Below are 14,375 nucleotides of genomic sequence, written 5' to 3' on the forward strand. Positions count from 1 at the left end.
TGAAGAGAAGTTTTCTGGGGCTGGCCGGACCCGGGTGAGGGAGGTGGGAGGCGGCCCGAGAAAACGAAGGGGAGGGGAAGGGAAGGGAAGGGAACCTGAGCGCGAGGGCCCTGGGAGGTGCGGGAGACAGCGGCAGGGAAGGCGGGGCGCAGGGATTCGGTGGCCCCGGTGAAGCCAGCTGGCTGGGCGCTCCCGGGAGTCACCTGGGCCTGGGGGGCCCGAACCTGGGGGTGTAGGTCCCCGCTGGAGCGCCGCCCGCTGGCAGTGCCGCGGGTGCGCGGCGAGTCCGGCGGGGGCCAGCGCAGCCAGCGGGCCGGGCGAGAGTGCCCAGGAGGCTTCGGAGGCGTCCTCCCAGGACCCGCGTCCTGGGCCTCGCGCCTAGGCACTGTCGGGCGTCGCCCCCGGTGAAATGTGGGGTCGCGGCGGGCCCGATCCCGCGGCCCGCCCGCTCGGGGATACCGCGTCGGCGCTGCGAACCGTCCGGGAGCTGCAGCCCGCGGGCGCCCGGTGCTCGGTTTGTAGGCAGTGTAATTAGCTGATTGTACTCTGATGCTTACAATCACTAATTCCACTGCCATCAAAACAAGACACAGCATCACCCGCCGCCCCGCCAGGAGGAAGACGCCACCCTCGGCGGCAAACCGCCGACCCCAAGCGTTTGAGAAGAGCCCGCTGAGCTTCGAGATTTGATGCGTCAGCGTTTAGCGCTGCTGACGGAGCACGTTGTCAACATGCTAGTAACCCCTGCAGACTCCTGCGAGCTGCTGCTTCTAGATATGGTTAAACTGTTAGCAGCCTCTAGGAGTAAAAGTAAGATTGTACAATACCATGTAAGCAAAGCGAAATCCGTGGTGTTGAATGGCTTTAAGACATTTAAACTGCTGGGTGGGGCCCCCTATGTAACGCTTAATGCCGTTTGTTGTGATTCATTGTGCCTATTTTTCATTATTTAGTAGGGTATTCACCAACCCACCAGGTAAAGTGAGCTACAACTGAAACAATGATTTGCCTGTCACAACGTATGGGGCACCAACCTGAGACGCAGTTTATGATGAAAGCCTTTTTTTTTCCTGTGAGTCTAGTTACTAGGCAGTGTAGTTAGCTGATTGCTAATAGTACCAATCACTAACCACACGGCCAGGTAAAAAGATTTGGGAATTCATCTAAATGAGCTGCCTGTGCATATCAATGTTCTGGGGGTGGGGGGGATTTGGGGGATTGGAATTTGCTAACATTACCCATTGCCTATTTTTCAATAGGTCAGCCAAGAGAGATATCAACATTTTGGCTGCTAAATATACAACATATGTAATATATGTATATCTTTATATACAATTTTTCAATATTGCTTCAGGCTCTGAACCAAAAAATTTTCGGATATGTTGGGGAATAATTTTCTCCTTATCTGACTGTCATTGTATAGATTTGTAATTATCAATTTTTGAGCTATCTTTCTGTGAGACTGTATTAATATCTTGAAAGCATAAAGTGCCATAAGGTCACTATGGAAACCATAAGGAAACTAAATTGTGGTTATTACCAATGTGTCCATTTCCTTTCCTAAATTGGTTTTATGATGTCCATTTCAATTCTTTCCACAGTAATTACAACTTTCCTATCGCTGAAATGGTTAAATTGTTCCTAGATTAACCAGATCTCCCGGGAAAGCTATGCACATACACTTATTAATATTTTTATAAGAATTCATTAACCAAAATTTTTATAGTGTTTTTCATGAAGGGACTGGGTCCACTCATCCGATATATTTACAACTGTTGCAGTCTAAGCAGCTTTTAGTGGGACTGATGTTACAATCTAAATCGACCTTCCTTCCGTAAGATTGGTCTTAAAGGATGCAGGGGGGAAGTGTATAAAACATTATATACAGGGGTACTTATCAGCCCAGTTCACACCTCTAGCTTCCATAGGCTAGGTTGTTAGCTGCCTTATTGAATTCACCAACCACTGCAGGCCCAGAACTTCCCCATAGAGGGTGCTGAGCTACAGCAATCTGGTGTGGAAAGGGAATTGGGACGGTGGAGTTAAGGGAAGCTTTATTTAGATATAGTTGGGGGGAAAGGAAGCTGGTCGCGGGGTGGGAGGTGGGGTGGAGGTGGTGGGTTGGAGGCTAACTCAGAATAAAAGAGCTGAAGTGCTCCCCCACTGACTCCAACAGGACAAGACGCCCCAAAGTTGATGTTTTGACTCTCCTATCTTGACTCCAAGGCTTGGACTGGTCCCGAAGTCTGCGATCACTGCAGAAGTGGGATTCAGGCGGCGCACAAGCACGCGCGCTAGACCCCAGCTTCTATCGAGGAAACTAAGGGCTTCCGGCCGTGGTTGTGGCCAACTTAAGCGGGTTTCCGGCGGAGGCGGGGGGGGGGGGGGGGGGGCGGTGCTGGGAGAAGGGCAAGGGAGCTTGGAGAAGCGTCCTGAGTTGCCATGGAAACGAGGCCCAGCAACGGTCTTAGCAGCCGAAGGGAGTCGTGTGAAACTCACCCGCAGGGATTACTGGTGTTCACTGGCTCTTCGGATCGCGATGCCAACTTGGCCAAGCAGTTCTGGATCCGGGCGTCAATGTATCCCCCTAACGAATCTCAGTTGGTGCTGTCCAGAGGTAGCAGTCAGCGTCTGCCGGTGGCGCGGCCCTCGAGAAGCAATGCGCTTGGTGAGTAGCTGCCTCCTGTCAGCGATTTCTGCCTCCTCCGTAACCACGGGGCAGACACCAGAGCCCCTCCCAGGAGAAACTGCCGAACCTAATTCTAAAATAAGAATCTTTCATTCAGATGTCTAAAACCCTGGACAAACAGTTCTAAAATCTTCCCAGCAATCCTTCCACCCCAAAATGATCGGTGGTATCTTTGTTACATCTAAAAGTCCATCTGAAAATATCCCTTGGTTATGACATCTATTTGCCTAAACGGTATAGAATAATCTGGGCAAATGTTATATGTTGGCTGAAAGGATATGAAGGATGGTTTTTCACATAATAGAGTTCAAAAGTGAAAGCCCTAGAGAAGGTTGAAGGCAGAGTCAACATTAGGAACCAAGTTCCCTGACCTGTAAGGCCTAAGATGGGAAACTATTATGCAATTTTTACAGGTATAGAAAAATTAAATACCTTTAATGCTGTGGTTTTTCCAATGACTACTTCCCTTTTGTATTTTTTAGAGAAAAGTTACTTCCAGCCTTTCTTCCTTGAGAAAAGCAGTAAGTACCAAGTTTTACGCCTTTCAATATCCTGATTCCTAGACTCTTAAAAAAAAAAAAAAAGGTAATAAGTGTAAAGATACAACTTCTTCCTTTGGCATAACTTTCTGAATTGCATACCAAGACCCTGCCTCAGGGACCACCCCATTTATCCAGAGGAAAATGCCTAAATTCCTATAACACATTGAATAGGAATGTAGAAATTGTAATCTATGATACTGCAAGTAAGTTCTGTTTAGAGACCTTTTCTTGTCTCTGGACTTGGGCTACTCCTCTTCTAAAGAGATTAGAGGTTCCCTGCAGCCAGAGCTAATTAATTCAGTCTCCAGTTATTTATGAATCTGGTTCATAAAGTTTCAAGACAGTACGTATTTGTGTTTACCTTCCTACTTTATGTATTACCTTTTAAACTTTAATTTTTTATCAACATTATTGTAAAATCATGATAAAATTATTTCAGATTGTATTTGATTCTATTTTCTTTAGAGAGAAGAGATGTCACTGCTGAAACCCTAAAGATTCAGGAATCTGAGGAGAAAAAAATGTATCTCCAAAAGGTAGGCCAATATTTCAGAAAGTCATCTGATTTTCATTAAAATTTCATTATTATTTTCTAAATCATCCCAATTATTCTTTTATTAACATATGTATATAAAAATTTTCTGCTTCTAGTATATCAGCTTGAGCAATAGGAAAACCTTTATTAGAATTTTAATTTAAGATTAAGAAATTCTATTAAACTTTGGCTATTCTCAGTCTCTGCAAAAGCCCAAGGATGTGTAAGAACAATGAAATCAGAGGGAAGTGGGGAAAGATGGATTCACACACCTTCCACCCAATAAGGCCCCAAACCACATACAGTGTTGTAAGAACAGAAATATTGTAAGAACAGGAAAAACTGAACAGAATTGACTACCTTAATAGGTCAAAATTAAATGATCAGAGGAATGAGTCCGTCATCTATAACCATTTTGCCTAAAGGCTGCAATTAAACACATTGGTGTTGTCAAATCAACTGAACATGTCTCTTCTTGGCAACATCCCTTGTTTGCTTTTATTTTGCAGACACAGCCTCTAACTCAACAATTAGTACAGTGATTTATAGAAACATTTTATTTGGTTAATGGATAAATTCCATTCCTCTAACTGTTCCTGTACTTTAAAAGCAGATAGAGGATTCGTCTGGCCTAATGTCTTTAATCAACAGATGTATTGGCAAAGTCCAAAAGACTTATCGGGAATTCTACATAAATTACAGAACAATGCATTTGAGTTTTCTGATCACATTAGTTTCCTTTGTGGACTCTTGGTGATTCCTCCAAACAAATTAAGTGATTAGAAATAGTCAGCATTTTATTCTCTCTTGAGGATATTAGATAATGTATATTTATACCAGGACTTAATAGTGGGAAGGGAACCTAATTTTCAGTGAAGCAAAGATCATTAAAAGTTGACTTCTTCAGCATGTTTTAATTTCATTTTTGGAAGGGATTAGAAATAAAAGATTAAAGACAAACTATTATCAACTTCTTTCATCTTTTGTCAAACAATTAAGACAATATGATGAGTTACAAGTAGATGTTCTGCTAATGGTAGTCTTAGAACTGATTTCCTTGCCTCAGGTTCTTCTATTATTAATTACTTAATTAATTCCCAGATATCTATTGAGATCCTGCCATGTGCCAAGTACTGTACTAGATGCTGGGAATACAAAGACAAGATGTGTTCCCTGATCTCAAGGAGTTTATAATCTGGTGGGGGAGAATGCCAATTAAAGGCAGGAATTATGATACATTTTCATGATAGATGTATGCACTTAATACTATGGGAACACATTGAAGGACATCAAAGTCAAGCTTAAGGAATCAAGAAATCTTCCCAAAGGAACTGAGCTTCAAAGAATGTATAGAGTTGACCAAACAAAGAATATCCTCCGTGCTGCACTAGTTATCTTCCTAAAACCCAAATCCTATTATGCTGCTTTCTTACTGTATTAGTCTGCTAGGGCTGCCATAACAAAATACCACAGACCACGTGGCTTAAATAACAGAATTTTATTCTCTCACAGTTCTGGAGGCTGGAAGTCTGAGATCAAGGTGCCTCCAGAGTTGGTTTCTGATGAAGCCTCCTTTCCGGGCTTCTAGATGGCCACCTTCTCACTGTGTCCTCACATGGCAGAGGGAGAAAGCTCTAGTGTCTCTTCCCCATCTTGTAAGGACACCAGTCTTATTGTATTAGGGCCCCTAATGACCTCATTTAACTTTACCTCCCTAAAGGATCTGTTTCCAAATAGAGTTACACTGAGGGTTAGGGCTTCAACATAGGAATTGCAGGAGTGGGGGTGGAAATGACAATTCAGTCCATACACCTACTTTTGTTTTTTTCCCCTGGCTCTCCATTTCTGCAAGATGGAGACCAGACTCTCCAGCATGGTATTCAAGTTCTTTTCCAGTCTGACTATAACCTGACTGGCTTCTACCACTCTCCTTCCTCCTTCCCCTATACCCCACCCTACCCCCAATGCAGCCTACTCTGTACAGTTGGTTCTCACCACTAGGCTTGGGCACACTGTGTACCTCTCCCCATATGTACTACCGAAGTGGTAAATGGGTAAAATATATTTTTTCTAAACCTAAACATGCACATTATACTGTGATATCTGCCAAATTGTACATTAAGTCAAGTGGGTCCTGCAATGCAGTATAAAGAAGATTCTATTATGTTGAGAGTACAAGATAAGAGGCCTAACCAAGCAGCAAGCCAGCAGGATAGAAAGAGAATATTACTGAAACTGTGCCTTGCGAGTATATAGGAGAGCTGAATCAGCTTGGTACGATACAGTTCTAGTCAAACAATGCCATGGTGAAAAAAGCAAGAGAATTGTGTAATAACTGAAGGCTCTTACAGATATCCTCAGATACTGTTGTGATGTGGTACTCATAACACCCAATTTAGTGAGTGTCTACCATGTGCTGTATATATTAAACTAAGCACTGTACATGCATCAACTCATATTCTCCTTAAAATAGCCTCATGAGGATTATTCCCATTTAATCAAACAAGGCTTAAATGATTTTCCGAAGTTCCCACAACTGGTAAGTGGCCGAGCCTAGATTCAAAGCCTGTCTCCTAACTCCAAAGCCTGTGAGACTCATTGTGTTGTAATGATTGCTGGCCAGGGCATTGTTCAGCTATGCTGCCAAATATTCTAAAATTCAAAACTGTGGTATGAATACAAGTGTGAGAAACAGTGACTATACACTGTTTCTTCAACCTACAATGCACTTTCATGTCTCTACCTATAATGCTCTCCCCCATTTACCTTCAAGGCCCAGCTCAAATGCAACTTCTCTGTGAAGCTTTCCCAGAGGTGACTTAGAGACAACAGAATGAATAGCTCCCTTCTCTGTGCTCTCAGAGCAAGTCACGATCTGTGTTATAGGTAACTGTGTTATAGTTATGTTTCTGTCCTTCCTGCTAAATTCCAGGCACCATAGGGTTTGGAAGTCTGACTCGGCCACTTACTATATGAGTGACCTTGAGCAGCCTATTTAACCCCTGTGAGGCTCAGCTTCCTCAGGTAGAGAAGGAGGAATGATAAAAATATTCCCCTCATCGAGTTGGTATAAGATATGTAAAGCGCCGGGCCATTGTTTTCTCTCAACAAATGTTAACTCTCTTTTCCTCCATGAGGGCAGAGGTCATTTCTTATTTACTTAACTCTCGTGCTTTTCCAGCTATTGAAACTCAGTAAATATCGATATTTGTTGACTGAATAAATAAATTCATAACTGAATTAATCAGTGAACATATGCTGTATACAGTGATAACACCATTTTGGTTAGCCTTTTGTACATATACACATCTGGCAAATATTTTTAGGCTGACAATTTTTGCAAGAATATGCCCCAAAGCTAGTCTGTTTGCAAGTCTGCTTTAGGACCAATTTAGCATATACCCTCGCATCTCGGTTTTGCTTTTACCTCGTGGGTCTATATATGATGGGAGGAAATGTGACTCCCTGTAATCACTAAAACATAGAATCTATTTTTGGATACTGCTGTTTTTCTAAGTCTGTAGTACTCTCTCTGCATTGCTGCCACCACCATTCTAGAATTCTTACCTTAATGGCACAACATAAATGGGGAGGTGGGAGGTTCTAGGTAACTAATAAAACATTTACAATGATCTATTCAATTTGAGAATCTTCTACATATTTTGAACATATACATTTGTATAAGTAAATGCCTGGTATAATTTTCATTATAAAAAGGAAAAAAATATTTCCCATAAAGTCTCTTAAAGGTTTTTTCTTCCACTTTCTCCTTAAAATTAATGAAAATCTAAAAATTTATCTCTGTCTCTCTCCTAAAACTACTTTTATACCTTTTTCTCCCCAACTGATATTGATTTTTCAGTTGCTAAACTTTTAAAACTTTAATGTTATCCTCCATTTTGGAACATTTTCCAGGTACACCTTATAAATGCTTTTGGTTAGTGGTCAAAATGCTATTAATCACAAGTACTATTTCTGTGATGGATATCCATGGCAGAAAATCAAGAACAATTTGAGTCTGTCAAGATTAAATGGCTTACTCTGTCCATAAAGGAAACCGTATAGCACTCAACTGGACCATTATTCTTCCTTTGAGAGTTCTAAAGTAGTCTGAAAACATTATAAGAAATGAATAGTCAGCTAATTCTTTGAAATCATAAAATTAATTTGCTTTTTAGTTTTGCCACCTTTAAGAAAGCTCTTTAGCTGATTATCTCTTTATGAAAAGAATTATAAATAATTCATTTGCTGGGAGGAGGAAGAAAAGATCAGAGCAGTACTTCAAGGCATGTATATAGATGACGTATTTAGAAATGTCCATCTGGAATCAGAGTTTTAACGTGAGTGAATATAAACTAAAGGTTTTCACAAGGAAAATATGCAATCTGCAGAACAACAATAAATATATACTCTTTATTGGGAATGGGGTTTTAATCTGTTCAGTCACACAACCTTTACAACCAATACTGACCATAGTGTAAGTCTTCCTCAAAAGTCAATTTGCTATATGGTGCTTCAGTGAACCAGAAGCAAATCATGCTATGATGAGAACATTCTTAGAAAAAGAGTCTAAGAAGTTTCACAAAGGTGTATTTTTAGACACCGAATCATGAAAGTGGAAAACTTTAACATTATCCTCCATTATCTTACACTTTCAAAGGGATACTCAGAATCATTATAAGTCAATTTTGTAGAGCCAAACCGAAGACACAATAAACTTCCTCAGTGTCATTGCTCAGGATGCTCAGATAAAAGAAAATCCTCTTTGTTGTCAAATTGCCCAGGAATGGCTTCCCAGACAAACCAAATTTTTCTCAGTCACAGTGTTATCTGGCTTTGTTTTAATTTTGCTTTCCTGCCCTCATGTAATAATAACAAAGTTCCTTTTCCTCCATAAAATAAATACCATTAGGAAGTGGTGGATTTCTCCTTCACCAACAAAAGATACTTATTTAAATTCTTGTTGTTCCTAATTTGTCAAAGAACTCAAGAGGCAGAATCATAAAAACAGACTGTGCATTCACAGTAACAAGCAAATATGTTGGTAGTAAATGATAATTAAAAGATTGCATAAATATGAATCACTCTTTTAAATCCTCTATTGTACCACTTTGTTTTCAAACGTTATTCAATCTGGGGAAACATTTTCAGTTAACAGATGAGGTTCCCCTCTTAATCTTCTTTAGCAACATCTACGAAAAGATACTCGGGGTAAGAAATGAGATTTGAGATCAAATAGCTGAATTCATTGCCCCAGGCAGACCCAGCTCCAGAGTTGGATAGGGTCATGCCCCAAATGCATCGCATCCTCTTTTTTCCAAAGATCTGTATACTTTCTCTTCTGTATACATTCACCCTAAGAACAAAATAAAAGCATTTTAAGCCCTGCGGTACAATTAGGCAAGGACCCATACTATCTATCTCCTGGTAAAACATGATTAAATGAAACTACTGAACACAGAATGAAGCAAAAAAGGATGGTGTATTTTTTAAGATAAAGGCAGAACTATCAATTTGATTCCAGCTACACGAAGCCTTATTGTTCAAATTTTTAAACACCTTATAAGCCGTAGGGTGAATCAAATAGAATTTATTGAAGAACTGGGTAATTCTGTGGATCAGGTAACTCAGAAAATACAACATACCTGAAATCAAATCCATAATCTGCCTTTTCCCTTTGCCTCTATCAACGGCAAGATGAAAAGATATGTAGGTAAGTTATATTGGAGCCAGATAAGAAAATTTAAAATTTTCTGTATCTATATATACTTCACCATTTAATCACTTTCTATGCTAAGGTATTTTAGTCACAATAGGTGTGGTCAAGCATACCCTCAGAGCCTGAGGTGATACAGCCGTTTGTCTATTTGGCTCCTGAGATTTTGCAGTTCCCCAAGCCACTGTGTTGGAAATATAGTCAATCCTCATTATTCACAATTCCGTATATGCAAATTCACTTACTAGCAACAGTTTATTTGTAACCCCAAAATCAATACCTGTAGCACTTTCATGGTCATTGGAGGACATTCACAGAGCAGAGAAAAATTTGATTTGCCCAACACACATGTTCCTAGCTGAGGCTGAACAAGGCAATGTTCTGCCTTCTTGTTTCAGCTCATACTGTGAACAGGTTTCCTTTTTGCAGTTTATTAAGTGCCACGTTTTTTGCTTTTTTTTTTTTTTTTTTTTGATGATTTCGCTGTTTTAAATAGCCTCCAACTGCTGAAGTACTGCCTAGTGTTCTTAAGTGCAAGAAGGTTGTGATATGCATTATGGAGAAAATACATGCATTAGATAAGCTTTATTCAGACATGAGTTATAAGTGCTGTTGGCTATGAGTTCAATGTTGATGAATCAACAAGGTATTTTAAATAAGGTGTCTATAAAGAGAAATATACATAAAACAAGGCTATATATTGATCCATTGGTGAAATGTTGTGATCAAAGACAGGCAGGAACCTAGGAGACATGATCACCTCGGTGACATTGAGTCTACAGTTTCTTCCGCTTGGAAATGCTTTTCTCCCGTTTCTCCCTTTAGCTAATGCCTACTTGTATTTAAAAACAATTCAAAAATAGTCACATTCAAGTCTTTCCTCACCCTTATATATTCCCCAGGCTGATAACAAATGCCCCTTCTTTTGTGCTTCCCTAGTACCCTGTGCATTCCCCAGTCGTAATCACTGACATATCGTACTGTGGTGTAGTTGAGGTATGTACTGTGGTGTAGTTGAGGTATTTCTCCTGCAGGCTCTAAGTTTCTTAAGGAAAAGGATCATGACTTCTTCGACTTTATAATCACAGGACCTGACAAATATCAGATGATCTCCTAACCTACCAAATAAATGCTTATGAGTGAATAAATAGATGATGCAACTTGTCTGGACCAGAATCCTGCATGATAGTCCAGTTCCTTGAGCTGGATGGCATATGAGGTACTCATTAATAGGAGGACGGTCCAAAATAGGATTCACCAAGACTCAGAGGCCTCACAGACTCAGAGGGAATGAACAGACATGTAGTCACTTGTGAAAAGGATGTGCAAGCAACAGACGAGAGTGGAAATACAGTCTGTAGGCCACAGAAGAAAGCCACAGTCAATGAGCATTATCAGTTCTCTGAAGGAAGCGATACCAGGAAAAGGCAATAAATGGAAATTTAAGATCATGGTGCCAAGGTTCAACAGCATGTAAAAGAAATCTTGACGTGGGAATTAGAATTCAGCATCAGGAGTAGAAAATAAGTCAAGGCCACTGTCCCAGAGTGTCGGGGATACTAGACAAAGAAACAAGACATGGACTTGAACACATGAGACAAGACAATATTCTATATAGTAGAACTTTGGTACAGAGATAGCCTTGGTTTTAAAATTTAAAAAAAAAAAAAGCAAATTCCTAGAAGCATGTACCTTTCCCCCAAACTCCAATCACATTCCTAAACATTTGTGTCATTCCCTACTGCCATACCCAGAAAACTACTTTACAGCCATCAATATATGAGACAATTCACCTAACCATAGTAATTTTTTCTTGGCCAAGCCAAAAGATACTGTTCAAAAATCAGTTTACCAATAATTGATTCTATTGTTGAGATAAACTCTGTTAAATGACTATTTAAGGAAGAAAAAGGCATATTTTCATTGTAACACTATAATTCGGTAATTTATTTGAAAAAACTTAGAAGTTATTTAAGATATTTTATCTGAACTTTGAAACTTTTATTTTAAAGGATAAATTTTTAGAGCACTGAATAAGTAAAAACAGAAAGAAAAAAGATAGTTCTTAATTGTGGTTATAAAGTTTTATATATTACCTTTGCATTCTCTGGGGTTTATGGCCATAAATGTTCCCAATAGATATAATGTAGATGTTGGAGTAGTTATAGACATTAGTCTCTATGTGTGAAGTTGAATTGGACATTGTATGGGTCTCAGTGCATACAGGTGAGGGCCCTGCACTGAAGTGTAGGGTCACAAGGCCAAACTGAACTTTACAGAATGTTTGCCCAAAGCAGTTGAAAAGTTTGTAGCCTTAAAAAAAGAAGAGACGTAGGCAAGGAAAGGGCCAAAGCTGAAGAGGCAATGTCAAGCTCAGGCAAGAAGAGCCAAGCAAAGACATCAACAGTAGGATAAGACCCCAAAGCCAAAAGCCAAAAGCCAAAAGTTAGGAGAATCTGATTTGGGAAAATTGTGCAAGATTCACTCAACAAATATTTATTGAGTGAACATTAAAATTCAAATCTCACTTATTGCTTTTTTAAAGAATAAGTGCCTTTTAAAGCAACATTAAAGCAGTTTTTCACTTTGCTGTACACCTGGCATTGTGCTGGGCACTGGAGAACAATGATGAACAACAACAAAAAACAAGATACAAACTCTGTCCTTATCTGAAACTTGCAATTTAATTAACGAGAGAGATATTTATGAAGAATTTTACATGATATTAGAGGAACATTTAATAGGGCAGTATTGATCCAATCAAAAGAGTCAGGGAGAATTTCTGCAAAGATTAAGCTGAGATTCGAAGGAAGAGTGGGCATTAATTAGGCCAGAAGGAGGGGTGGAGGGAGCATTACGAGAGCATTCCGGACAGTAGAAACAGCATAGCGCGTATCCGAAGCTGAATGGCCAGTGTGGTGATGGGAAGGTTAGGCCATAGTACATAAACAATAAGAAACCATTGAAGGGTTTTAAGCTGGGGGATGATAATATCAGATTTGTTTGAAAAAATTCAAGAGAATGAATTAAAAGTGGCTGGAGCAGAAGTAGGGAAACCAGAGTGAAGGCCATTGCAATCATCCAGTTGGGAGGTGATGGTAGCTTGGATTAGGAAAAAGTAGATAGATTTAAGAGATATTTAGGAAGTAAAATAAGTAGGACTTCAGTTGTGTATTGGATATGGATGGTGAGGCATAGCAAGGTATCAAAGATAACTCATAGTTTTCTGGCTTGCACAACAGGATGGATGGTGCCATTCTCTGAAACAAGGAACGTTAAATAAAGGTCAGGTGTTGGGGGTTTTGGGGGAAGTGGGAAGGGGTTAGAAGTTCAGTTTTAGACTCATGGGGTGTGAGGTGCCTTTGAGATAAGCAATGATAAGCCTATTCGAGCTGTCAAATAGGCCTGTGGGCTAAATATATGGGCTAGAGAAGTATGGGCCAGAGATGAGATAGAGTCATCTGGATGGAGAATCCCCCACCCTCTCCTTCTTACAACCTAATGTGCAGGACAGGAGAGACATACCTGAAAGATGAGGTCAGTCCCATTCACCCATTCATCATATCTGTGTAACCATCAACATGATGAAAACATTAAAGACTCAGCAGTTACTTGTTTGCTAAGGACAAGTCTTGGTAATTATTGTAGACCGAATCATCAATAGTATATAATTCAATCATACATAGAAGTATCTTTAATATATCTATACTTTACTGAATTTAAAGGTGTAATAATTCATTTTATGCTCATATTGTTCTCAACATTAAAAGTCAAATCTCACTTATTGCTTTTTTTAAAAAATAAGTGCCTTTTAAAGCAACATTAAAGTAGTTTTTCACTTTGCTCTACACCTGAAACTAACACAACATTGTAAATCAACTATACTCCAATAAAAATTTTTAAAAATTAAAAACAAGCTGGGGAAATTTAAAAAATAAATAAGTAAAGCAGTTTTTAAAAATCATTTATGCTTATACTTTCATGCATTTGTTTTGTGTGCCTTTAAAATAAGAGCTATGCGGGACTTCCCTGGTGGTCCAGTGGTTAAGAATCCACCTTCCAATGCAGGGGACGCGGGTTCCATCCCTGGTCAGGGAACTAAGATCCCACATGCCACGGGGCAACTAAGCCTGTGTGCCACAACTACAGAGCCCACGTGCTGTGGAGCCCACACGCCACAACTACAGAGCTCATGCACCGCAACTACTGAGCCTGCACGCTCTGGAGCCCGTGCGCCACGACCGGAGACAAGCCGGCGTGCTGCAGTGAAGACCCAACGCAGCCAAACATAAATAAATAAATAAATAAATATTTAAAAAGAGTATTAAAAAAAATAAAATAAGAGCTATGCTCTTCAGGTAATTACTATTGGTTTTCCATTAAAATATATGTAACAGAATTAAGAAAAAATATGTAACAGAACCAAGAAAATACACATTTTTTTTCTTCAAAACAGATAGATTCATATTTTATCAAAACCTACATTTAAGAAAAATTGTTGACTCCCTTTTATGTAATGACTGATATGTTTCTCTCATTTTAGTAAGCCACTATTTTTCAAATGAAAATTATATATGCCCAAGCTGGGAATTGAGCCAGGATCAGGCAATTTTCAGGAGGTATGAAAATGTGCTTAGACATGCATTTTTTTCTGCAAGTCAGCATTCTTCCTCCCTCCGATTAATAATCCTCTAACATCTTCCATCCACTTCCATAGATGACTGCCTTTAGATCTACCTTCTAAATATCAGATTAGAGCTGGAGAAAGCCTTTTCGCTGATTAGTCAGGCTTTTTTTTTTTTTTTGGCTTTTAATTAATTAATTTATTTATTTATGGGTGTGTTGGGTCTTCGTTTCTGTGCAAGGGTTTTCTCTAGTTGCGGCAAGCGGGGG

General features: G+C 39.7%; 1 protein-coding gene across 1 annotated transcript in view; it reads left to right on the top strand.

The window, feature by feature from the left end:
- The first annotated feature begins 2,442 nt into the window (after positions 1–2,442).
- HOATZ (HOATZ cilia and flagella associated protein) overlaps positions 2,443–14,375 on the top strand; it is a 29,063-nt gene continuing 17,130 nt past the window's right edge. The window contains exons 1-3 of the mRNA XM_061203681.1: positions 2,443–2,668; positions 3,172–3,210; positions 3,697–3,767. Coding sequence (XP_061059664.1) covers positions 2,443–2,668; positions 3,172–3,210; positions 3,697–3,767 — 336 coding nt within the window. The remainder of the gene's footprint in view (positions 2,669–3,171; positions 3,211–3,696; positions 3,768–14,375) is intronic.

Source organism: Eubalaena glacialis, chromosome 10 (assembly GCF_028564815.1).
Source record: "Eubalaena glacialis isolate mEubGla1 chromosome 10, mEubGla1.1.hap2.+ XY, whole genome shotgun sequence".
Taxonomy (NCBI): domain Eukaryota; kingdom Metazoa; phylum Chordata; class Mammalia; order Artiodactyla; family Balaenidae; genus Eubalaena; species Eubalaena glacialis.